The sequence below is a fragment of the Micromys minutus genome (genome assembly GCF_963924665.1).
Source record: "Micromys minutus genome assembly, chromosome: 11".
NCBI classification, from domain to species: Eukaryota; Metazoa; Chordata; class Mammalia; order Rodentia; family Muridae; genus Micromys; species Micromys minutus.
Window position 1 is genome coordinate 17416861 of NC_137980.1, and position 26445 is coordinate 17443305.

The 26445-nt window shown below is 43.8% G+C and overlaps 1 protein-coding gene across 1 annotated transcript in view; it reads right to left on the bottom strand.

Annotated features, from left to right (window-relative positions):
- IQGAP2 (IQ motif containing GTPase activating protein 2) overlaps nt 1–26445 on the bottom strand; it is a 251374-nt gene that overhangs the window by 189126 nt on the left and 35803 nt on the right. The window contains exon 2 of the mRNA XM_080925723.1: nt 16615–16714. Within this exon, the coding sequence (XP_080781849.1) occupies nt 16615–16714 (100 nt within the window). The remainder of the gene's footprint in view (nt 1–16614; nt 16715–26445) is intronic.

Sequence of the window (26445 nt, forward strand, 5' to 3'; positions counted from 1 at the left end):
TGCCTGGAAACAACACAAGTCAACCAAATCCCTTCGGAATTTTGACCTGTCATGTCACTGAGCACCATTCGGGACCCAGAAGGAAGAGGAAAACATAGCATAAAAGAAGGAAGGCCAGAAAAATTGCTCATCAGTAAGTAGTGCAGTGTTCTTGACGTGCAGGAGGCTCCGGGTTCCATTCCCTGCACCGCTCAAAAGTGACAGTTAACAGTACACTGCTGTACGGGTGGATCTCACGAGCATGGCGGCTAGAAGAGAAAGCTGGACAAACAATGTGGTGAGCTCTTGAGCTTGACAAAGAAAAGTTGACGGGTGAGGGCAGCATTAGGGAGCCATCCCAGTGCGCTTCCCTGAACCGCTTCAGTGCATTCCGGGGCTTTCTGTCAGCGAGAGGAGCCGGACCCTACAGTCGCAGCGCCAGGACAGAACAAAGGGCAGACAGAAGCAGGGTCTAGCTGCAGAGATCGCTATCCCAAGTTCACGTCTAGTACTTCAGAGGGAAAAGACCCCACTTTCTAGTCTCCAATCTTACTGCTTAAGAGGAGAGGAGGAGAGGGAAGAAGGGAGGGGAGGAGAGAAGGAAGAAAATATTGGCACCAATAGCTCAACTTTTATCTTAGCATAATCCTAACTACACCCCTTTTTCAAATGGACAAACTAAATTTCAACAAACACACACAGACACCAGTCACTGAGTAAGACGTAGCCCCTTCAAAGTGACAGTGTTTGGCAGAGAACATCCTGCTATGCTAAGTGTTGTAAGCATCTAAATATCTTACAGTCCAGCCAGACTCTGGTTACCGCTAGTGAGAAAATGTCCTTGGTGGGCCAAACAAAAGAGAGTGGCAGGAAAGGTTAAAAATACACTTCAGTTATTCCGTTTTCTTTCAATGCCATGCAAATATACGGTCTGCTTCTTTTAAATAGATGCTATTACCGTGGTTCCAATGAGAAATGCATCCTATATCCTCAGGCATTTGTGGTACCCAAGCTGGTGGTACTACTTGAGGGAAGTGACTAATAGAATCATTTTTGGGGGTATCTGGACATTCTTATTCCAATAATGTTTTAAGAGATCACAGAGAACTGAAGAGATGAATGGTCAGCAAGTAAAGGCATGTGCTGCCAAGATGATGGCATTATGGCCTGAATTTGATCCCTGGGTCCTATAAATTGGAAGAGAGAACCAACTGCTGCTGGTGATCATCTGACCTCAGTTTGCACAACATGGTAAAATGTGTGCCCATACATGTATGCACACACACATAAAAGTGGAAATTACAAAAGATCATTGAATTACAATAGTCTTCTGTGCTACCAAGGCTAATAATCCATCATAGGTCTACACTGTAGGCCTGAGGACCTGGCCTCAGAAGGCTTGGCTAGTATGTGTAAACCTTTAGAAGGAGTGAAATTCTATATAGCTAACTAGTCTTACTATTGGGCTGGAGGACAGATACAAATTGTTTGAGACCAACACCCATAAGTAATCCCTCCCCTCAAGAAGAAATGCCTTAATCTTATCTAGCCATGGTTCCTGGAAGGTCTCCAGGGCACTAAGCAGCCCTTCCCCCCAGGAAGAAATGTCCCCCAACCTTATCTAGACACCCACACCTATTCCTACACAGCTTAGCCCCTGAAATGTGGGTCACAAACCCCAACACGGCTCAAGTCAGCAACACCCAGTCTCCTTAAAAGTCAAATGACCCCAACAATGCTTGCATGCCTAATCATCACTGCAATAGCCCACCTTTTACAAAATGTATAAAAACTGTACTAATGAGAAGTTCGGGGTTGCCACTCCTCTGGATGTAGGCCACCCTAGTGCACTGGACTAATAAACCTCTTGCTTTTGCATCGATCCCCGATCTCTGGTCTCATTCTGGTCTCATTCATGGGAGTCTCCAGGTAAATAAGGCTCAATTTGGGATATATATATACATATATATATATATATATATATTTAAAGAAACTTGTACCTAATCATCTTGTGAGTTTGTAGAAATACTTAATGACTTAATGTCATATTTTGCCAATATCTTGCCACAGTGTATAAAATTTATATATCAAAAAAATTTACTAATATAAGCCTGAACTATAATTAATATTGTAAGTTAATCAGTGGGTGAAATTATGTGTCAGGTGAGAAAAAATGAACTAGGCAGAAATTTAAACCCATGTTGCATAGATCAAGCAAAATCTGAGCTGATAATATTTATGTAACTAAATGAGACTGATTTTTCTTTAAAGATTGCTAAAAATTTCCATGGTAAGTTATACAAGCTATGAACCTTCTATATTTTTAGTCCCTGGCAACTCTTTTCCTGAAGGTTTAGTGGATACCGTTATGCCAAAGCCAATTCCACCTCTGCGTGCTAGAGGAAATCTACTGCACCAACTTCTTTGAGCATATTTGCATTAGTACACGGGCTCAATCTCACCAACGTTGCCATGGCAACTCTTGCTAATTGGGCCTTGGCTTCATGTTTAAGGGTAAAAAAAAGGTGAATCCAAACATGAAGGACTCAGCTTTCACAGAAATCAAAACCGGAATGAGTGTTGGGGAGTCCTTGATAATAGGCTGTGAGAAACTCCAAATTAAGACACAAAGGAAAGATGTGTTTTAAATATATCAAGCATCTAAAATATAATTAATTGGAAGTTAGACACAGTGGCACAGCCCTGTACACCCAGCACTTGGGTTGCTAAGGGAAGGGGTGGGGAGGTTGAGGGCCCACCTGGGCTATATAGTGAGACTCTATCTCAAAAGTACAATATAATACGATCCAATGAAAAAGCTCACTCCTGGGCTCCACCCTGAAGCTAGGGTGGACACGATCTTCTGGCTCTACACGCCCATCACTCAACTCATTCAATTCATCGGGGAACCGTGTGGAATGAACAGTGGTCAAGAAGAGCACACTGGGGCCTACCCAGCATCCAAGCCGCAGCTCAGACCTCCAAGTTGGCTTCCTTGTCTGTGATCATGTGGTCCTTTGTATAGGGACAGCGCTGTACAGAGAGATGGTTTCTAAAAAGAGACAGAACTCTCCACAAAGGATGAAGGAGCACCGGATGTTGGAATCGGGTAGAAAGCATCAAGCTGATAGACAGAAGCCAGTTGGTACCCGGACAATCTTCCTCATGAGAGGGCTTTGCAGAGCTGTGCCTAGCAACCAGGACCCCACCCACACGTGTACAACAGCTGGACTAGAGAATTCTTGTTCACCCGGCAAGGTACTGGCGCCTGTGTGAAACCACCCTCAGAAGCCCTGGCAGTGCTACTCTCTTCTGAGGCTCTGAAACCTTTTTTTTTTTTTCTGGGGGGAGGGGCATTTATATGTGGCTCACGTACACATTTTAAAAAGGGGTGGGGGAAGACTTACCCAATAAAATGCCTGGGGCCCATGATGTATTCAGTCCTGACTACTATATATTTGCTGGAACTCAGAGGGAGTCCCCACAAGGAGAGAAGTCAAAACTATAATCAATGAGATAAGTCTCTGATCTTATGCCCAAAGCCAGTCTGTCCAAACTACACTCCTTGTTACTTTAAATAAAGCACTCACAATAGTCATCCGCTAAAAAGAAGAAAAGCAAAAGAGTTATATGTACTAATGAGCTGTTTAGAAAAATCTAACTATGAAATTTGCAAATACATAGATGGAGAAACAGTGGATAAAAAAAAATCATTCTGAACGAAGCAACCCAGATCCACGTTCTTTTCTCAGTTGTGGGCCACGAGCACTGAATATTCAAATACGTCCCATTCGGAATACCCACACAGGTTAGGAAATTAGCCAGGGCCATGGGGGAGGGGTGCTCCCAAGGGAGTGGAGATCGAAACAGTGGCATGAAGGGGTACTGGGGGAACAATGGGAAGTTAAATTAGGGTGGGAGAGGAGATGGAAAGGTACAGGAAGGAAAACATGGTGAGATAATTAACACTAAAGACATTTTCGGAAAAGTCATATGGAACTTACTACTGTAGTAGCTTCCTAAACACAAAACACACACACACACACACACACACACACACACACACACCCCACAAAGAGTGTCAGTGCAGTTACCTTGTAATAAACAATGTCCCCATTACATTCCACAAGCTAACAAAAAGCTCAGTGCCAAGAATGAGTCACCTCTTTTGGAGTTATTGGGAGAATGAAGGTCTCAGCGACCTCGCTCTCAAACATTACAGGCTAGTACCCTTCAGAGGTCTGCAACTGGTCAAGTTGCAGAGAAGAAACTGTAAAGTGCTGCCCCTCTAACACTAAGTAGGAAGTCTATATCAGCACAAAGTGCTCCCCCCAACACTAAGTGGGAAGTCTGTACCAGGCCCAGCCATCCGAGGCTTACAGATTATTGCAGAAGATGAGAAGGAAAGACTGCAAGAACCAGAGGGATTGGGCGATAAGAAGAAAACTGGTTTCTGCACACAACAGGCCATCTGCACATACAGACTTACAGCCTTTGAGGCAGTATGCGCAAGATCTGTACAAGCTCAAGCCAGTCATATCCCATCATGCAGTGGGAGCCAGACACCCCCAGCTGAGGAGATATTGGCAATCACTAGCTGGTAGGAGAGGGGAAGCCAGTTCCCTCTAAGGATGTGGACTCTTAGGGAGTGACTATGACCTAGTGGAAAACCATATACCCAAGAGTGAATTGTGTGGGCAACACAAATTCAACTTAGTGAGTTTTTAAAGATATAATACAGAGTTAGGCAGGTAGGTGGGGTAGATCTGGAAGGAGTTGGGGGAGATTTGAATATGGCCAAAATATTGTATGAAATTCTCAAAGAATAAAGATATAGAAGGAAGGAATAAAAAGAAAAACCAGAATAGATAATGCATTCACAATACCTGAAGCCGGAAGTTTCCTTAGGAGGGGAAGGCTATTCGCCAGATCCTTGGCCACCTAGTTCTCTCTTCCCACAGGATAAGAGCTAAGGAGTTATTTACTGATGTCTCTACCTGGGATCAGAGGGAAGGAGACAAGCATGGTGGGACAAAGCCTTATGACTAAGTGGGACAAAAACAGACACACGGAAAGTGTGCCATATAGGAATGAGGGCCTAAAGTTTGTTGGGAATTCATAAAAGGTGCCATCTTGTCTCTGTGTTTCAGATATTCAGAAAGAAAACCTACCACCTTGATGCCCCTGATTCCAGGAAGCCCAGTTAACTTGCTACCCAGGTTATCTGTGACAGCTGGGACTAAGGTCCAGCTCTGCCCAAGTCAGGCCAATGAGTCAGCTCTTTTCAGTCCCCTCATGTTCCCTCCTGAAGCAGGAAATAGTTCTTGCCATAAGAATTATGTCATGGGCTGAACTGGCTCTCATTTGACCTGAGAATTTTTCTGATGGTAAATTTCATTTACCATAAAAAGATGTAATTAAGTCACGTGTATGGATTTCCATGTTTGAATAAGTGGTTCCTTCTCTCTGGGTGCTATAACTGAGAGTCCTGTACTGAGTGTCAGAAAGCTGTTTACAGGAAGAAGAGTACTTCTCAGACACCCCAGTATCCTCATTGCCCCTTCATAACCCACCCCACCTATATTTGTGCTAGAGCAAAGTAAAAGTGCAAACAGCACCAATAAAAAGCAGCTGAAAGGTGCACATTCTTCAACTCTAATTAAACCTGGATGCCTGACTCACAGCTGTTCTACTACTGAAAATGTTTTTATAATAAACAACAGAGCCTGAGAGTCATTCTGTTCCCCGTTTCTACATCCTACCGTGTACGCCAACATGGCTGCTTGGTTTTTGGCCTCATCTTCCCATCACAATGCTGCAGCACACATACATGGGCATGTATGTACTCTTGGACCATTTCACACAGGTGCTGTGCTCAAGACCATACAACTATTAGAGAACCAAGAAAAAAGCCGTCCAGGCTCCATCCTCTGTTTGAGAACAGCAGCAGCCAGGGAGATCCGCACCTCACAGTCAAGGCCAATGAACATCTCCCCTGCCTCACCCCGTTCTTGTAACCCGGCCTTCCATTCTCTCTGCAGCTGTGCACAAGGAATGTCTGAGCCTTGCTCTTGCTGTGAATAAAATCTGGCCTCTAAGTTATCACTGCCCTCCTCTGTGTTCCAGAACCACCCTAATAAAATTAAGTGGTGTGGCTATTGTCTTATCTAATTCCACCAAGTCTAAAAATAAATGACCGATTTTGTCACAGTTTGTCACTAAGTCATTTATTAAAAGAAAAGGACAAAAGCGACATAGGTTGGTGCCCAGAACTGACGTGGATAGGACTTGACATCACTTCCATATGAACAGCATCCTGTGAGAGCAGCTCTGGACCTCACCCCAGCCCTGTGGATACCTTCGTCTTGACCTCAGCCTCAGGAATATTGCTATAGATGCAACAGATAAGAGAGCTATGCAGCATCATGATAAAGCATGTTTCATGAACCTGGTGACTTACTTCGGTACCCAAGCAAAGTCCCCTAAGATGGAAGGGGAGTGGAAAAGGTCATTTGGGAAGATCAGATAACTCACAGGAGAACAAAACAAAACAAAGCCCAACATATCTGAAGCCACCTGCGTATGCACGACACAGGGAAGCTGAGGTTTCTCCACCTGCGATTTTATTAACAAATGTCCCGGGAGAAGAGGAGAAAGAAGATGATTCTAGAAAGAAGGCCTTAGCAAACGAAACAAAACAAAATGTCAAGCAAACTCACACATGATGGTAATCAAGGAACAGGGGCTTTTGGAAAAGACCCACCTCTCCGTTCCTCCCTTGAGCCTAGCCAGCTCCGTATAATAAATAAGTTAGCACCTGCAATACGACCAGACTGCACACACTCGGATGAAGTCTTTGCAGACTTTCCTGCGCAGCCCCTCCCCACACAGCCATACTCTGTGGGTATAGGAAATGTCTCTGTCACCTCTTCACACCTCCTCCTCCGGTCCTTGTCTGAGTCTGTGCTTTTTCCTTTTGTCCCCTGTCTAGACCCAGCCAGGGAGAGTCACACGAAGAGAGAAACTGTCTGCTCATTTTTTTCCCTTACTTTTCCAAAACCAACATAAAATTCTGCACAGTGTAGAGAGATTGATTTCATCCCTGAGCACAGTCAGTTTGTTGTAGAGTCTTGCTGAGCCTGTGCTAATCCATCCTCATGTCTGTATGCTTCCAGATGAATGCGGTTCTGATCACTGATGGTAGCCAAGGACCAGGGCTCGATGAATTCAAAGGTCCTTCAATACTCTGCTTTCTCTTCAGACCATATAAAGCTTTCGCCTTTTACAAAAATTATTTCACAATGTACAAACAGAGTGGCTACCAGACCGTTTCATACTGCCGTATGAACTGGAGAGAGGCACCCAATTCTGCAGTACCTCAAAGACACATGACACATCTCGATGGTAGGAACATGGCCCCCAAACCTCATGCAGTTGAGGATGTCCAGTATTGACCTCTCTTTACATGCACATACACACATGTGCAGTGTATCTACACATACAAACACATACACTGAACCATGAACTTTTACAAATTATTTATTAAAAGTATATGCCCCAGCTAATGAGCTAGTTATCGATTTGGAGCCAAAGTACTTGGATGGGCCCCTCATCTCGGACGAAGGAATTCTCCACGCTCTTCACCTAAGCTGGGCTGGAAGACCGGAACCTGTTACAGTGTCAGCCATAGATGCTGGTCCTTCCCCTGCAGAGCAGCATGGGCTAAATTTTACAGGAACAGCTTGTCACAGTGGACATCTCCTTCTGCACCTGAGAGCTGGGCCTGCATTCTCGAGACTAAAATTGTTTGCGGTGGTTTCAGCCCCTAACTTAGCTCCACTGGTCAGGCTGACCGACGATGCTCTGGGTCCGCTCATTTGCCTCCCTCTGTTCTCCCCAGTCTTGCTCCAAATCTACCTACTCCTACCCACGTGCCTCTGTGAGGCCTGATCTATGGAAAAAACACAACTGCCATGTTCAGTTGTTTAACCTTGCTCTGCCTACTTGACTGCTCCCCTTCCCGTCACAATTCCACTTTGACCCACTTCAGAGGCAGCTGTTGTCCCCCACGTCCCCTGACTCACAAAACTGAAACGCAGACATCACTGGCTTCCCCAACATTTTAGACCACATGGCCTCCATTCAGGATTGAATAGACCAGTGACTGCCAAACCCTAGTCCTGTCCTGCCTGGTCTGAGCTCCAAGACTTTCTTTTCTCTCCGTACTGTGTTCCTTCCCGGCCTACTTGTGTCTGGTGGCTTTAAGAAGGCAGACACCTTGGCAGCACCCAGAGGCCCAGCTGGGAGATGTCCTAGTCTGTCTCACCTCTAACTCAGCTCTACCAAGACTCCACCGCACCCTGGCCTTTATCATTACCTGGAAAAACCCCACCTGTGCTTTGCTTCCAGATCTCTGACCACCGCCTGTGTTTACAGGTCAGGTCTCCACTTCCTTGTTCTTAGGGATCCTGCCCTTCACCTTTACCACATCACGGCTGTTAGCTGGACTGGGCCTTGAGACTGCTCAGTTTTAATGATGTTTACATTAACACTATGGGGTCTTGGTATCCCCAGACTTTGTCAGAGCTAACAAACGGATCCTGAGGCCTGACTACCTCAGTCATCCCCCAAGAATGAAACAATGGGATGAAACCTGAAACCTGATGGCCAGCTTTGCAAAAAACAAAACAAAACAACAACAACAACAACAACAACAACAAAAAACCCTTAAAACTGTAGTTGGTTTCTCAAAGCCCCTCTGGTTTCCTATCCATCCCTGATAAAAGCACTTCTGTGTTCAGAGTAGCCCCGGATACCCTGCCTCTCTCCTCCCAACCCACAGTAAGGAGGAATCCGCTATTCTTTCCATCAAAGCCAGGTGGCAAGGCCAGAAGCAGAGACAGGCCAGTGAAGGTGCTCCTGTCTCCCTCCTCAAAAACATGATTCTCCAACTCCAGGTGGCAAAAATATTCACTGGACTTAGTAAAATAGAGAGATCAAATGCCTTTAAAGGTCAGCACTCAGGAGGCAGATGCAGGTTCAAGGTCAGCCTGGTCTACAGAGTTCCAGGATAACCATGGCTACAGGGAGAAAGCTTGTCTTTTATACTGTCAGGGGAAGTCTCCCAAGCACCCCTGTAATCTTAATGCAGGATGTAACTGAAGTTAGGGATCACCTCCCTAATTTTCTTTTCATAAATGATACAACTGTCTCGCCACACACCATGCAAAATATCAAAGGCGGCTAGAATACACTACAAATTAAATGACAGGGGGGAAAAAAGGAATATTTAACCCAAGCCAGGCAAGACACAGGGGAAGAGTTTGAAATAACTAAAGATGTTCATTTCTAGACTCTTGTTCTAACATTTAAACAGATTTAAGTTCGTCACAAACAACAAAACAAGACAACACACAGGAAACTCCCTATACTAAAAGTTCAGTGTCAAACTAAGAACTTGAATTTTATCAGGTAAATGCAATATCCATTTTTATCCATTTTTATTGCCGAGCTTTCTGGCTAATATTTTCCTGATCAGTACCACTTTAAGAGACTCACATTCTCCCTTATCCCCAACCTACCCCTAAACCTGCCCCAGATAGGAATCTCATGACCTCCTGAGGCTAGGTGTTCTGCACACAGATTTGGGACTTGGCCCCGTCTGAGGCCACTTGACATTCTGCCTCCATTCTGAGAGGGAAGAGCTAAGGAATCTGCCATGACTGTTGGGATCCTACAAAGACCCCCCCCCCGAGAAATCTCCCCCCACAACAACCCCCCCACACACACACACACCACTGCTTCCCTCAGAGCCTGCACCATGAATAAAGATATTGTTTGGTGAGTTTGAAGCATCACAGCATGAGGCGGCATCTAGTTCATACAGGAAGGAAGACACTGCCATGGTGTTTGCTATTCATACCTTTTGATGTCTCAGGGAAAAGCCAAGCACACTGTGAAGCCAGTCAGAACAGTGACAGGGCGGAAAAGATGGCTGATGGGAAATCCATCCCTAACCAGGGATGAATGAAGGCTCTCTAGAACGAGGAGGAGAAAGTCTGTAGTGTAGAAAACAAAATTTCTTATAAAAAAAAAAAAAAAACTTGTAAAAGCTAAGAGATGGGGGAGGAGAAGAGAGAGTGAAGAAGAAAGAAGCCTATGTGGCAAAGCGTTCCATAATGAACGGGTCCCAAATGTAGCACTCAGAACAGAACAGCCAAGTACAGCAGTGGCGCATGCTCATAATCCCAACACTGGGGATGCTGAGTCATGAAGGCCACAAAGTCAAGGCCATGAGAGAGAAAAACAAACAAATAACAGACACCACACAAAAGGGAGGGAGTCAGAGAGAAAGAGAGACAGAGAGGAGAGAGGGCAGGGGTGGGGGCTAAGGAAAAGAGAGAAAGAGAAGAAAGAAGGAAAGGGGAGGAAGGGAAAGAGAGATGGAATGGGGGGATAGAGAGAACAGAGAGATGGACAGCAAGAGGGGCGAGGGGAGAAAGAGCCCCAAACACACAATGATACTAATCTCACTAAACTCATAAAGAAACAATCGGGAGCTGGAAGCACCAACCCATGAAAAATAAAATCCCAGGCCAGTGTGAACTTACAATGATATAGACATGACCAGATAGTAGGAGTGAGGTAAGCTCATGAATATCTATCTGCAATCAGAGGTACTTTAGAGACTGAGGCAGGAGGATACCAAGTTAGAAGCCAGCTGGGGCTATATTTCTATATACAGCCTGGGTAATACAGCAAGACCATGTTGATAGACAGACAGACAGACAGACAGACAGACAGACGGGGAAGAAGGAAGGGTGGTAGGAAGGAAGAAAGGAAGGAAAAGAAAAGAAGGAGTAATATTTTAATGCATATAGTCTGACATCAGCATTATACCTTGTTGAAATGTTTTCTTTTGGTTCGTTGGCTGTGACTTTGAACAAATACTAAAGTCTTTCCAGGACTTAGCTTCTTCACCTATAAAATGAGGGTGGCCCATGTCCCCAGGACAGCAGGGAGACTTGAGATCACGTGCAGTGAGTGCTCAGACTATGGTGCCTGGTGAATAGTCGCTCATGTGACACCCTTGTTTGTAAAGTGCATTTGAGACCGTGGAGAGTTTCGAGCCCCTCCCAGGCTTCCTACTTTGACGAGTCCTGACAAATACAAACACTGGAGTCCAATAGCAATTGCTTAACTTGTCCTCTGCTTGAGATTAATATGAACATATCTTCTAAGCACCTGTCCAATATACAGCCGTGGCTAGAACATACAATATATGTTCTAAACATATTGTTCTAAACATACAATATATGGTCTAAAACAACAACAACAACAACAACCCCTTCCAAAGAGGTGTCTTATGGCCAGGCTTAGCTGATGGAGACCACAAACTGAGCTCCTCTTAATCAGTCAAGTCTAAAAATTCCCAATGTACTCTGCTGCCCACACCTGGTCCTCTGCCACATCCCATGGCTTCTTCCTTTACATCCTTAATCACTATGCCTTCAACTGCAATTGTATCGTACCCTCTCCTAGTCACCACCCAGCTGGTGACTCTCTCCACTTCTAAGAACTGCAGGCTGTGCAGGAGAGCTGGCTGGCATCTTGTCTCATGAAGACCATCTCATTCTTTATAAAGTTGACCCAGATGGGTCCTTTCTCCTAGAAGATTCCTCTCCCCCCGCCCCCAGCCCCAAATAGGATGCACCTAACCTCGGCCTATCTAAAAGGGTAGACCCTTGCTACTTGTGGTTGTCAAAGCATACTAGTTGGAAGGCAGCCCCAAACAGGCCAGACACCCCCCACCCCCAGCAGGTCCTCTTCTCTCCCGGGAGCCTGATCTGAGAGAGACCACGCTGTGGAAAATCCCTACCTCCTATCCCACTCGCCACGACATGGAGTGACCCTGCGTTCTCTCTCTCTCTTTCCCTCAGCACATCACAGCCAGGGGAGGTCAAAGATGGGGGAGAGATGTAATTACCGTGGAAACAAGAAAGCTGTTCACAGACTGCAAATATAATTAAGAAGCTCCTTAAAATATTATATAGAGCAGCAAGTCCCTTAACCAGCTGCATACCAAGGTATTACCCTCCAATTCCCAATTTTTTACTAGCTGTGCTTGTGAACGCATTCAAGGATAGAGTATTCCTTAGGATAAGGACAAAGAGGCTCACAGATGAAGAGGGAGTTTAGTAAATTGTGAAGTATTTCCCAGACATGACCATTTTGTTGTTGTTAAGTAAGCACAATTATTCATTGTATGCTGAAACCACATGTGTGGTACGGTTTCTACTTGGTTAAACTTCTGAAGCACATCTTTTTTCCAAGCCCAATTTTCTAGCCCACTTGCTATATCAGGTTAGAATGTGAGGCTTGACATAATCAAAATGGTGTCCTTTTGGTATCTGTACTATAAACAGGACACAGAAGCAATCACACCCATGGTTTGTTTTCTTTCTTTCCAGAACACCTTTAACACAAAAACCTATCTCAGGCTTAGGCATACAGAACAGCTTTGCTCACGTCTACTTGTTCCAAGACAATATTTCTAAGCAGGCCCTTCACCAAGGGAAGCCCCTCCTCTCCCGACACACACTTATTTTTAAACTCGTGGCAGAAATAAGTGAGCACAGCAAAATTTGTGTGTGCATTCTCTTCCTTCCTTAAAAAAGAAATAAGATACCACAGGAACCTTCCCTGGGAGATACAATAGTAGCCCATTCATAACTATGTGTTCAACTGTAATGTCCAAATTCCCTGTCCGTCCCTTGCCAAGATTTCTTCTCCCGTTCTCTGACCTTCATAATGGCCCCAGTTGGATTTCCTGATTCCTCAGCCTTGAGTTCTCTCCAAATGAACCCTCAGACTCGAGTTTTTTATAGTTGTCCCCAACAAAGGACTGACTTTCTCAAAAAATGTATTCATTTTCATGACTCAAAATACATTTCACATAAATTAGTAAGAAGTGCTAATTCTTGAAATAAAGGGAGTAACTTTTCCAAACAGTGGGGTTTCTGGCATCAGCAAGAACCTTTCAAAGCCCATAGGAGCAGCACATGCCTGCCCAGTCCTGTGTCAGCAAAATCTGTACCACAAAGCGACTATAAAGCCAGCTTGCAGGATATCTGAAAGGAAGGTCTCAAAGTCCATTTAGTCATGAGTTCTAAGACAGAAGAGTGAGCTCGCTCAGGGCTGGGAGTGTGGCTCAGTGGGGAAGCTCATGAGCCATATGAAAGGGGTACTGGGTTCTATCTCCACAGTACTTAGTACCCAGTACTTAGTACCATGTCAGCCAACTCCTAGTTGGGTGCCTGTCAGTAACAGAAGGATACACCACCTTCAGTCCCCAGCTAAATGTATCTGTTCTGTAGTCAACAGCAAAGAAGATGGACACATGACAGAGAATGGAGCTTCTAGGGTGGCCCCCAGAGGTCTCCTCTTCAGATTCACAGCCCTGTGCAATCTCCTCACTCTGACCAGTTAATTGCTGCTCCCCGCCAGCCCCCACCAAGCCTTCCCAAGACCTCCATCTCTACAGATTTGTCTATAGCACCTTTGACATTCAGAAATATTATAGCATGAATTTGTGCATCCTGTTTAATAGGGAAATTTTTTTACATTTTATTTTTATATTTCATATATTTTATTATGTAGACACAACTATATTTTGTTTATCCACTAATTCACTGTGGATGGATTTGGGTTGATTTCTACTTTTTTTTTTACTTATAGGAATAATGTTTTACAAACACATTTTTGTGTGGACACAGGTTTTCAGTGCTCCAGTGTACATGCCTGAGATTGGGATTGTTATATCCTACAGCAAGGCTATGCTCAGTAATTTAAAGACTGCTGGGCACGTCTAAAAAAGCACTATTATTTCACAACCCAAACAACAATACACAAGGCTCCAAAGGCTACATATCTCTGGTGACATTTGTTCCAACTTGTCATTTGTACCATGGCGGGTAGTAAGAAATGATAGGTCACTGTTTTGATTTGTAGTTCCCTAGTAGCCAATGTGTCCAACAGCTTTTACTGGTCATTGGTTTATCTGTTTTAGAAAAGTCTCTCCTAAGCTTCGTCAATTTAAAAATTAGAAGGCTCTGTTTATTTTGAGATGGGGGTTTTCCTTTGTAGTCATGGCTGGCCTGGAGCTCTCTATAATGAACCAGGCTGGCCTTGAACTCACAGAGATCAGCTTGCCTCTACCTCCCAGTGCAAGGATTAAAGGTGTGTGCTACCACGCCCAGCTGACCTCCGTCCATTATAAAATTAAGCTCTTAACACACTTCAAGTCCTTAATCAGATATACTGCCTTCATACTTTCTATTTTACATGTTTGCTTTGGCTGCATGTATGTCTGCGTACCATGTATATGCCTGGTGCTCCCAAAGCCAGAAGAAAAAAATTGGGTCCCCTTGGAACTGGAGTTACAAATGACTGTTGCCAACAGAACCTGGGTCCTCTGCAACAGCAGCAACTGCTCCTAACCACTGAGCATGTCTCTAGCCCCTGTGTTTTCATTATGAAACATTCTGACTAAAAACAATAAAACAGCGAGTGGAACTTAACTGGGAATTCATTGGGTCTGCAGAGTAATTTAAACACTGGAGTGTACGTGTAAGTATATGTGCATGTCTTACTGTGAATGTGGGATATTTAGGTGCCCAAGCACAGACAGGTACAGGGTCAGAAGGCAGCCATGTGTGTTGGTCCTCACTGGCTTTGAGACAGGGATTAATTGCTAGTTACCATGGAGCGTGCCAGGCTAGCTGGCCTGTGAGCTCTGCATCTCACTGCAGGAGATGACGATGCCCAGCTTTGGAATCCTGGGATCTGAACTCTGGTGCTCATACATAAGTGACAAGAGATGCGGAGCCGTCTTCCCAACTCTGAAAACTTTATATTCCTAACCTATTACTTCAAAGGCACTATTTTGGAAGAAGTTTTCTTCAAAGAACCTGGGGATTATGACAAACTCATAAAAAGAGAAAAAAAAATTCACTAATGAAATCCAAGAAGACTGAGGAGGCTAACATGCTGTTGAAGGCTCATTCTTGCCACTTTTGACACACTGAAGAGAAAGCCATGCTTAAGCAAGCACATACCACCAGATGTCTGGCCTGTACCAGCATTCACAGAATATTTTCCCCCTTTTCAGTGACTTAAAAAACAAAATCAGGAGAGTAGGGAAGGTGGTAGTGCCTTTACCGTGCAGTTTACAGAGCAAAATGGGACTTCCAAAAAGGGTAAGACAACCTGCCCATAGTCACACAGGCACAAGGTGTGAGCAGGAAATCTGGATTATACTCCTCTGCCCCATGGCACTCTTTTCCACTCATGTAAAAAACAAAGCACATACCTATGGAGTGGAACATATATCACAAAGAAAAGCGAAGTCCCCCCCACTGATTCCCAGACTTTGTCACGGAACGTGCATCACGTTTGGCTTTGTCATGAGATGAGCATCATGTTTGGGTGCCCAGGAATCCCTTCCTTTACCTTGTCTTATAAGCAAGAAGCTGACTAAGTGTGCACATTCCATAATCCTGTGCTAACAAAGACCCTTTGGCGTTCTCTGACCTAAATGCAGACTGTGCGGACATGCTAAATAATTCTTGAAGGTTGATTATTAGGGCATAAAGTTAAGAGGAAGCAACACTGAGAACCACAAAGCAATGATAATGCCAAATTAGACCACAGGATAGGATTTTATAAAATACTAAGTAAAAGCCTCTTCCTGCTAGCTCCTCATTAACATCCACGATCATCTGCCTAGTGTTTATTGGCTATGTAGATTAAGAAAGCATCTGTCTCACAAAGCAGTACATGAAATGCTAACCAGTAGTGCACTGGCTCAGCAAAGAGCAGAGTCCTCTCGCTCCCTCAGATAAAGAGGCATTTGCTCTTTGGACTCTTTTATCTTCACTTTCTCTTAGGAGAACTCAGCCAGCATTTACTTACAGAGTCTAGAAGAGTCAATGTGGTTTATAGACAACACACCCAGTACCTACACACCCACAAGTTAAGGAGATTGCCGTCATAAACCTGTTTCATAGTTTAGTGACCCAAGGACTTCAGTCACATAGGTCCTTGTTTTAATGAACATTTACTGTCACGGGCAGGAGGTGAGTAAAAGACCTGGAGGACACTCTAGAGGAAAAGAGGTCAGGTTTAAGTTACTATTTATGCCCCTGTCTCGAAGCCAGTGAGATGCAGAATCTGAAATAATCTAACTTGTCCTGTAGTTTCCTGGAAGGCTCAGAGGAAGGGAAAAGGAAGACTTGCCTCCCTGACCCCTTGACATTACTTCTCTCAATTCTCCATAAACAAAAATGCTATCTCCCGGCTCACTCCCAAGCTGCCCACCAGTGAGTTATTATCTGCATACACCCGGGTGAGTGTGGTGGCCAACCAGTTGTGATCAAGGGGTGATGAATGAACACAGTGTCTTCAAATCTAAGTTACAGGTGACAGGTAAGAGTGTCTCCCTGGCTATCCATAATCCTGATAACCCTTTGAGATTGTTGGTCCATTCAGGAACCTTCTCATCATCAAATGCCACAGTCTTACCCCGAGGCTTAGCTCCAAGAACAGGGACACAGACAGACTAAACGGGGACCTTACCTCTTGGCTTCCTCCAGGTGACATAAGTACTCATAGGCAATGTTCTGTCGTCTCCTCTCATCCATCTCCTCTGCAGACAACCTTTCATCATCCACGATTGCTAGAAACACAGGAGAATAACACGTCACTTAAAAATGCCTCCCTCATGTAACAAGCACAGTGAATTAGACATCTACTTCATGGGTTTTGACAATAAATATTTCTCCATTTCATTTGCAAGGAACAGATGCTAGCTTAGATCATGTTTTATGTCTTGACCAAGAGCTGTGGTGAGGTTTAATTTTGTAGATAGCATACTAAAAATGGGTTTTATTATGACACATTTGCTACACGTATCGCATATCCATCCTCTCCGTCCTTCATCCTTGTTCAGTTGTCTATAGTTAATGAAGCTATGTTTCTGGGCTAATGGTGCATCTCCATCAGAACACATGGCCCACTAGACCCCAGTTTTTGTGTCAGTGTGCCTGTATTTCTTCATTCTTCATCATTCCAGCCCTGACTAGGTCAATCCCACAACTGTGTAGGTTGGGGCAGGATTGCCAGTCACTGTCAGAAATGGGTTGGGATTAAAAGGCCCCTGTGAACTCTAAAATGGTCAGGTCAACTTCAGACCTGACCAGTGAGGAATGAATCACAGAACCTCTATGGAGAAGAAAGGAATTAAGGCCAAAATATGAATTCTTTTTCCTTCTGAGACAAGGTTTCACCCTGTAGCTCAGGCTGGCCTTAAAGTCATGGTCCTCTTCTGCCTGCCTTGCTATGAATGATGGCTAGAGTTCACTACAAACCACACCCTGCTGACATCTGAATGTCACTACAGTGTGCTCTGTGCTATGAGCTGAAGATCTAAAATTAATACTGAGCCCCCAAGGAACTCAAAAAAAAGGGGGGGGGGAGTTTGAAATAGTATAAAACTTGGCAGTATGTGCCTTAAACACAGAAGTCTTTGCTAGAATCTTATTTTCTAAGCACCATCTTTGCTTCAAGGTCTTGGGGAATATGTTGTCTACATTCAGTTTCATTTATACCTTGTGAATCTGGGAATTTGCTCATTTAACAGGCACAGGGGTTGAAGTGTCTTTTGAGCAGCAGCATAATGACCTAACTTCTTCCCATTAAGCCTTGACTCTAGGGTTTCACCACCTCCAGATAATACAAGATAATGACCAAACTTCTAATACCCATGGCTTTGGAGACATTCATATCCAGACCTTAGGACATACCCACATAGCATCATCTAACCTCCAACTCCATTGTCCCTCACAACTAATCCTAGGACAGCCCATCACTTCCAATCTCTCGTTTGAATAACAGTTGAAAGAGAAGAGTGCTTACTATGTCTGACAGGACATTTTCATTTTTGGTATCCACAGACACTCTAAAACCTGATCACAAATTAATCTTCCTAGGGAGCATCCATTTCTAGCAATCTCTAGGATGCATGTGAGCACTAGGGTCCAATCAAAATGAGACACTCTAGCCTTAGCCATGCACTGAGAAGAGACAGAAGCCTCGTGAGACCTTCCAGCAGCAGGCACTCGAGGGAGAGGTGTGATCCTCAATAGCGTCCCGTTCCCCAGGCTCTACTCCCAAGTGCTCTACACCCGAGATCCCACCTTCTCCAGACAGCTACTGAGAAATTCCTAGGCTTTGCAGTCAGCCTGTCCAGGAAAAACAAAACAAATAAAAAAGGATCCCAACTTACTCAGTGCATAAATACACACACACACACACACACACACACACACACACACACACAGAGAGAGAGAGAGAGAGAGAGAGAGAGAGAGAGAGTTTTAAATTAAGATTGCAATATGCTGACCACCGTTGATGACATCACATCTTTAAATCTGAACATGAGGCCACGTCCTAACTGCTCTAACTCAAGTTGTCCCTTCTTCCAGCACTTCCTATATTTTAGTTTAGTTTAAAAATGATTGAATGAATGTTTGTCTGCATGAATGTATTTGCACCACATCAGTGCAGTGCCTGAGGACATAAGAGGATGTCTGATCCCCCCAGAATTGGAGTTGTGTGTGCTTGTGAGCCACCATTTGAGTGTTGTGAACTGAGCCCGGGTCTTCTGGAAGAGTGACCAGGGCTCTTAACTGCTGTGCTGTCTCTGCAGCCTCAAACTGCCTATATTTCAATAAAAAAAATTCACATAAGATATATATGTCATGGTCTCCAGTGTACTTCTCATAACAACATTGTATGTTCTCTGAAAATATTTGGTAAATAATGACTTATCAGGAAAAGCTAATAAAATAGCCCCAAATATCTGTAAGAAGTCATTATATTTTTGCCTGTTTGCTGTGAGGCACAAGAAGTTAATGTGCAAACACTGGGCTATCCAATAGATTTCTCTCTTCTCACTTTAATTAGTAGGCTTGAGTGAAAACACCAGGTTGAGAACCAGACTGACAGAAGTGCTCACCCTCAGGGCATCCCCATGGGGAGTCTCTTCCTTCCAACCTTCCAGATAGCCTGGCCCACTGTTACTACACCTTACCTGCCCTTCATTGTGCAGAGAGGCCTGTAATGACCTACCATCCAAGGGCAAGACACGGTTATAAGATTAAGAAAGCCTTCACAGTAGAAGCAGATGTTTCTGGACCCCAGAGGGTGCTGCAAAGACCTTTGCCTTACTCACTGTTCGTTCACTTAGAGACTTCTGATAAGAGCTCTTGGCATGAAGAGCAGCCCTGCCATTTAAAGAGCCATTGCAAAGCAAATAATTCACGGCGGATATGACTTTTCTGCCTACAAAGCACTTTCCCACTCGTTACCCTGTGGTTGTCACAATCAGCTGAGGGATAGGCCCTATCTCTTACAAATTAGGAAGCCAAGGTCAATGAGGGGGTGGGGGTGCCTATGACTATTCTCTGGGTCAGTGACACAGCCAGGACTGAAAATGACACCACACTAACAATGTCACCACTGAACCCAAGGCACTAAGGTTCCTTTCTCTTGAAGAAACGAAACTTGATTATCCATGATTTCTTCTGAGGGGCATCTTCAGTCACTGCCCCAAACTCCATAAGAAACATGACTTTTTGGAGGAGCATCTCTTCCAGTATTAGCAAGTTGCTAAGGCCAGCTGGCTGGCTGGCTTGGTTGGTTAGAGAATGGTGCTAAGTCTTGAGAACAAAATGTAGAAATCAGCTGACACAGGCTCAGAGATGGGAACAATTATACTCTTTGGCAATCACATGACAGAGTTTGCGAAGAGATATAAGAAACAGAACAAAAAAGAGCTGTGTGTAAACAGAAGTGTAAGACAGGGAAGGAAACCTGAGTCCAGTGCCAAGAACACCCACACAATGCAACGTAAAACTAGCCCAAGACCTACCCTTTAGTAAGGCGCGGCTCCTGTTCAACTGCCCCTACCCACTACCTGCTCCCTTCACATAGATAAAGGCTACCATATCCTCAGTGTTCAATCCATTCATCTGTTCACAAATATTTGAGTGTCTACTCGGTGCCAGCCAGTTCGGACACAATGTATGACTCACAAGGTCTCTTCTGGAATTTTTATTACAGTTACACAACTGAGATTTGGCATAATGACAAGGTGCTTGGGTTTGGGAAATACACTTAAGGGAGGGTTAGCAAGAGTATCTGCAGCCGTGGCTGGCTGGCTTCATGAAATGGTATTATGTAGGCTGTACAACTTTAAGGAAAATCAGATTAGGAGTCTGATAGGAATAATCAATTCAGAGAAATACACCCACCATTTAGTATTTTAAGTGCACATTGTTATTCTGTGTGACTCAAAATTCTCTATCAGAAATCCTAAATATCCTCAGGTATGTAATTCAGTTGGGAGTGGAACCGTATTCTATGGCTTGAAAACTGTATTGCCTTAAAGGACCCATTTCTCAGAGCTTAAGGACTGTTCATAGGCCATGAGATGCATTGATACCCAAGGAAGACTCTAGAAGAGACACTCATGGCAGAGGCAGGAGGATGGAATAAAAGGACAACAGAACCAAAAGACTAACATTTTAAGAAAGCTGATATTAAGGAAATATTAAGGAAATGTGACCTGTGAGAAATTCTGGTTCTATGCTAGCTACCTGAAACCTTCCATGGCTTAAACTTTAAACTCCAAAGGACACAATGATCAAACTTCCCTAAACTGGATTTCCTTCTAAAAAACAAACAAGCCTGAGTTTGAAGTTGTTAGCAACCCTACACATAGTCCCAGGCACTGTTATAGGGCAATCATGCAGGTGTTTGGAACCCCGGAGGCCTGCATCAAGTCAGAGATGCTCACAGCAGCCCCAAGTGTTTCTATCTCCTAACGGAGGACCAAGGAAGCAGCAGGCACACAGCGAGGGCTGCTTGTACTTGAAGGCCTAGCATCAGGTCCTTTCAATTCTCATGCTACCAAGTCTGTCACCCAGACAAAGTTCAGTCATCTTTGCCACCTACTGAGGAAAAGTGAACTTCATTTGGAACTTGCCTTCCACACCATTCCTTGAATTTCTCCCCATCACACATCTCTAAGATCTTTCCAAAGCTGGACATCAACACATAACCCAGGGCCATTCTGGTTAGGCAATGCTGTAAAAGTCTCTAGACCCATATTTTAGCAGAAGGAAAAAGCCCTTCTAAATCTTCAAATTTAGCACTGGGAGAATTTATGACATGTGGCAAGGCCAGTCGGTGAGGGTTAATAAGCTCCCTGTACAAAGGCTTTAAGCAAGTGTCACCATCCTTTATCAGCCTAGTGTCACCAGGGTCGAGAGGTATTAAGAAGCCTCTGTGTCACATTTAAACAGTTAAATGGAATAGGAAACGGGTCAGGCCTTAGAAAAATAACCGAACCTTTTCTGTAAATAAGCTTGTACTGTACAAGATCCACACAGGAGCCAAGCACATGCCTGAAATCCCAGCAACTCGGAGCTGAAACAGAAAGAGCATGAACTACACAGGACCAAGGTTGGCCTGGGGTACATAGCAAGACCCTATAACACACACACACACACACACACACACACACACACGAGGGGGGGAGGAGAGAGGGAGAGTCAAACAGAGAGAGACAGAAAGAAAGAGAAAGGAAGAGAAAAGGAGAGAGACAGAAAGGAGACACAGAGAATATGCAGGGGACAGGGGACAGAGAAAGAGACACAGAAACATACACAGGGAGAGAGGGTTCTTAGATCTCACTCACACAAACATAGATTGTGACCATTACATGAGTGCTCAGATCTGACCTTTTCAGAGCTGAAATTCATTGCTAATTCTCACAGACCAAAGGAAAAATTCATTCTGTCCACTATAAATGTAAACAGGAATACCTAACGTCTTTACAATTGAGAAACCCAGTGCAGATCTTGATGGGGTTAAGGTGCGTGGGATGAGTAAAGGAATCCTGGGGCTTAGCTCAGTTTTGGAGAAAAACTACTGTCTCTTCTCCACACCCTATTACCCATATTCCTCACAGATCTCAGTGAAGAAGAGGAGAGTAAGTTTCCAGGCGCAAAGTTAAAGTTCATACTCCAATGGTAGAGGGCAATTTTTAAATCTGTTGCTAGTGTTTCTAAACAATGGGAAGGAACGAAGCTCAGTTCCACTCAATATGAGTCCTGTGCTTGTGGGGTTCACTGTAAAATGTCTCAAATTACTTAGCTCCAGTCCTAAGGTGATGCATACTATCCTCTATAAATAACAAATAAAGGCCTGAAGGTCAACTCAACTTTAACACCCTGTAAGAATGAATGTTAGAACCACTAAACACACTTACTAAGTTAAATATCAAAAGTCTCCTGAGCTGATCCCAAGAAAGTCACTAACAGTTGTCCCTGTTCTCTCAGAAGCTAACATATGCTGGCCATGTGCTACAACCAGCTTTGAGGAGGTAGAAACAGGAAGGTTCTGAGTTTGAGACCGCCGTGGGCTACATAGCTAGTTTCACACCAGCAAAGGGATAGGTGGTAAGACTCGATCTTTAGGAAACAGATAATCACCCCACACAGTAAAATATCAGCACAGTTCTACATAGCCCAAAGATTTATAAGACAAGAGGATAATGAGTCATACCTGGTCTCTCCCTCCTCCCTTGATTCATAGGAGAAAAGAAATCAACAAAGCACAAAGAAACCAATGGGAAGCAGGGAAGAAAAGACAACTGTCTTGGTTCTGAATGGATTTCTTTCCCTGTGGATCTCAGTCTGAAGGCTGGGGGGTCTTTAGTCTTTTCTTATGCACACATGAGAGAAAGACACTTAGTGGGGCAAAGCTTCATGCATTTATCTCTTTGTCTCTACATTCCTCTTTAGGGAGGAATCCCATTCTCTGATGTCCTGATGGGAGATAAACTGGAGAGAGGCCAGTGTGGGCTCAGACCACTGGAGATCACCAAGGCAGCAACAGTTGGAACTGGGACAGCACCATGGTCAGCGACCCCTCCCTAATCAGCAGGTGGATGTTGGTGGCTTCATTGTTCTTACTGGAAACTGTGTGGGATGGATGGCACCCTGTCTTCAGAAGGTAAAACTAACTTCTCAGAGATACAAAATCCCCAGACACAGTCCAACAAAGGAAAACTGTACCAAAGATAATATTTAGGATTCGAGTCAGACAACAGGAGTACAAGAACTGTGAGGAGACATGGCAAGGCACATCAACAGAGCAAGGTCATTCATGTGACCCATACATCTTCGAAGACTTAACACATCTGGAAGAATGTCACTTTTAAAATCTGAGGCATCCCTTCAATGTTCTACACCCATTTCTCTCCAAAGGTATAACTCTGTTTAACCTAGCAAAGATCAGGTGATCTAAACAGGGTATGGCTCAGCAGGAGTAGCAACGTGGGGTTTGAATGTATCTGCAAGAGTGTCACACTTCTGTGGCATGGGGGGCTGAGAGGGGTGTATGCCTTTAATCCCAGCACTTGGGTGGCAGAGGCACTCAGATCTCTAAGTTCGAGGTCAGCCTGGCCTACAGAGTAAGTTACAGGACAGTCAAGGCTACACAGAGAAACCCTGTCTTGGAAGAAAAAATGTCACACCCAGTCAAGGATTAATACTGGACACTCAGTTCCTCATCTGTAAAGCAAAACTAATACTAACTACCATATGAAGCTATTGTATAAGAATCATATACATATATCCATACACACACATAATCACATGCATGCACATACACACATGAACATAAGTGGATGCACATATACATACACACATAAACATAAAGACACACATACACACACACATATATATATAAAACCTACACACCACATGCGTACACTATCTATCTATATCTGTATCTAATCTACATATGTGTATGTATATACACATACACATACATATACATACAGTGAACTCATGGTGATCTATTTATCTCTGACTCCCAAATGCTGGGATTAAAGGTTTGTGCCACCATACCATCATACCTTCAGTCTAAGAATAATATTTTTTTTAACCTTTTACTTTTGAAAAGGGAAGGAATAAAGAGCCAAAGGATGGGCAGGAACACTGTGAACTGCAGACTTTTGTTCATGACACTGCTGTGGCAGCCATGATCTCATAACAGCAATGGTTACCTACAGGGGCCTTGCATAAGACTGGACCAGCAACATTCCAGCATGGATGGGAAGGGGCCCCATCTCTTCTTGAAGACCATATGGGCAAATTAACCCTTCCTGGGAGAGGGGTAGTGGTGTAGGCACTGTTACATTAACTTGTTCAGGTAAATAACCTTCCATCTAAGCTCACACAAGTAATCCTAATTTAATGTGGTAGGCCATAGAAACAGAAAGTAGGAGGAGGACTTCAGAAGCAGAGGTTGGAGGTACACATAGATAACAAGGGGACATGATCAAAGTACATTTTATACACACACACACACACACACACATATATATATGTATATATATGAAATTATAGTCCCATAATCATTAAAATTAAATGTACATTTTAAATTAATAGCCACATTATTACATAAACAGTCATTAAATAAATGCAAAATAACTTACAGCTAGCAACAAATTATCACAGCAGCTCATTTTTCAAAAGTAATTAAGATAATATTCACTGCTCTTACTTGATGACTTTAACATCTATCTCCCATATGACTTGCAAACAATATACTTGTGCTGGTTTGAATGAGAATAGCCCCTATAGGTTTGAATACTTGGTCCCTAGTTAGTGGAACTATTTGAAAAGGATTAGGAGGAGTGGCCTTGTTGTAGGACATGTGTCTCTGGGGTGGGCTTTGAGGTTTACAAACCCACACCATTCTCACCATTCCCACCATTCTCAACTTTCTGTTGTGGATCTGGATGTGAGCTCTCGGCTACTACTCCAGCACTGTCTCTTCCTGCTGCTGTGCTCCCTACAATGACGGTCATGGATTCCAGCCCTCTGCAACCAAGAGCCCCAAATTAAATGTTTTCTTTGAAAATTACCTCGGTCTTGGTGTTTCGTTATGCCAATAAAAAGGAAACTAGGATAGTATTTGGAGGTATATTAAGTTAAACACAAACACATTTAATCTCACACATCTGTACACATAATAAACATATATATTCCATATATTTTAATTAAAAGTATATAGTGTTATGCTACGTGAATTTTATTTAAGCTGAAAGCCAATTAGGAAATGCAAAAATACAAGTAGAATGTTTCCAAAAGGGCAGTTCTAAGATTTATCCTTATATATACTTTTATTCCTATACATCTTCCAAAAACTCTATACTATAGGCATATAGTCCTTTAAAATGTCAATATTAGGGGGAAAATTATCATCAAAATGTTCAGCTACAGAAAAATAAGGTGAGGCCAAAGCTTTAATAACAGGTGGACAGCTTTTTTACATCTAACTGACCCATCCGATCCTCGAGAGGAGGAGGTTTCAGTCACTCAGAAGGTACAGTGAGTCATTTGCCAGCTTTGCTGTGTAAAAAAAAGGCAGTGACAGAAGCTCCAGGCAGCAGAGAGGACATGTGCGAAGGATGACTACCACTGGAATGTCCTTTCAGTGTTCAAGAAGGCCCAGCTGCCTGGAGAGAGGCAGGCCTGGTAAGGCAGCAGGTGGGGGAGGGAGGGGAGGAAGACTCCAACAAGCCTGTGCAATGGGCAACCCTGGGAGTCTAAATTCCAGAGGAGAGAAAAACAGTGTGAGCCTGAATGGGCAGAATTTGGCAGGGGGTAGGGACAGGATGAAGAAGAACTGAGGTGGGTGTGCGGGAGGAAAGAGAAAGCCAAGGAGTAACAAGACAACTCATTTTGTGACTTCGGATGGTGGAGGTGGGTACAGCACATGGCTCGGCACCAACGAGTCACCCAGTGTGCCAATTTGCATAAAGACAAGCTTGCATAATTAAGGAGAGGAAATGCGGAAGCATCCCACTGTTCTGAGGATACACCAAGAAGCCAGCTAAGCACTGAGACTTCCTTTGGAAGGAAAGTCCAGTCTAACAGGCAGTTAGGAGCCTGCTGGATGCAGAAGGGTTCTCTATTAATGCAAGCATATGCTGTTCCTCAGGGAATGAATTAGCACCTAATCTAGGACAGTCAACTCTTAAAATATTGCCCAAAACCCAGCCCTTGAATGGACCATACTATGCAAATGGGAATCTGTTGACAAACAGGGAACAAAAACACATTTTAACATCATTACATCCTAGACCAATGGAGATCTGGATAGTTCTCAAGATGCAGGAGTCTCTTTCAATTCAAGAAAACCATGAATGGTAGCATCAATCAGCACATGTGTACCATTTTCAGGAGATGGCTCTCTCAAGAAACTGTAACACAAGACAGATAGGGTCTGGTTCAAGCAGCAGGCATTGATCCTAGTGTGTCAAGCTCT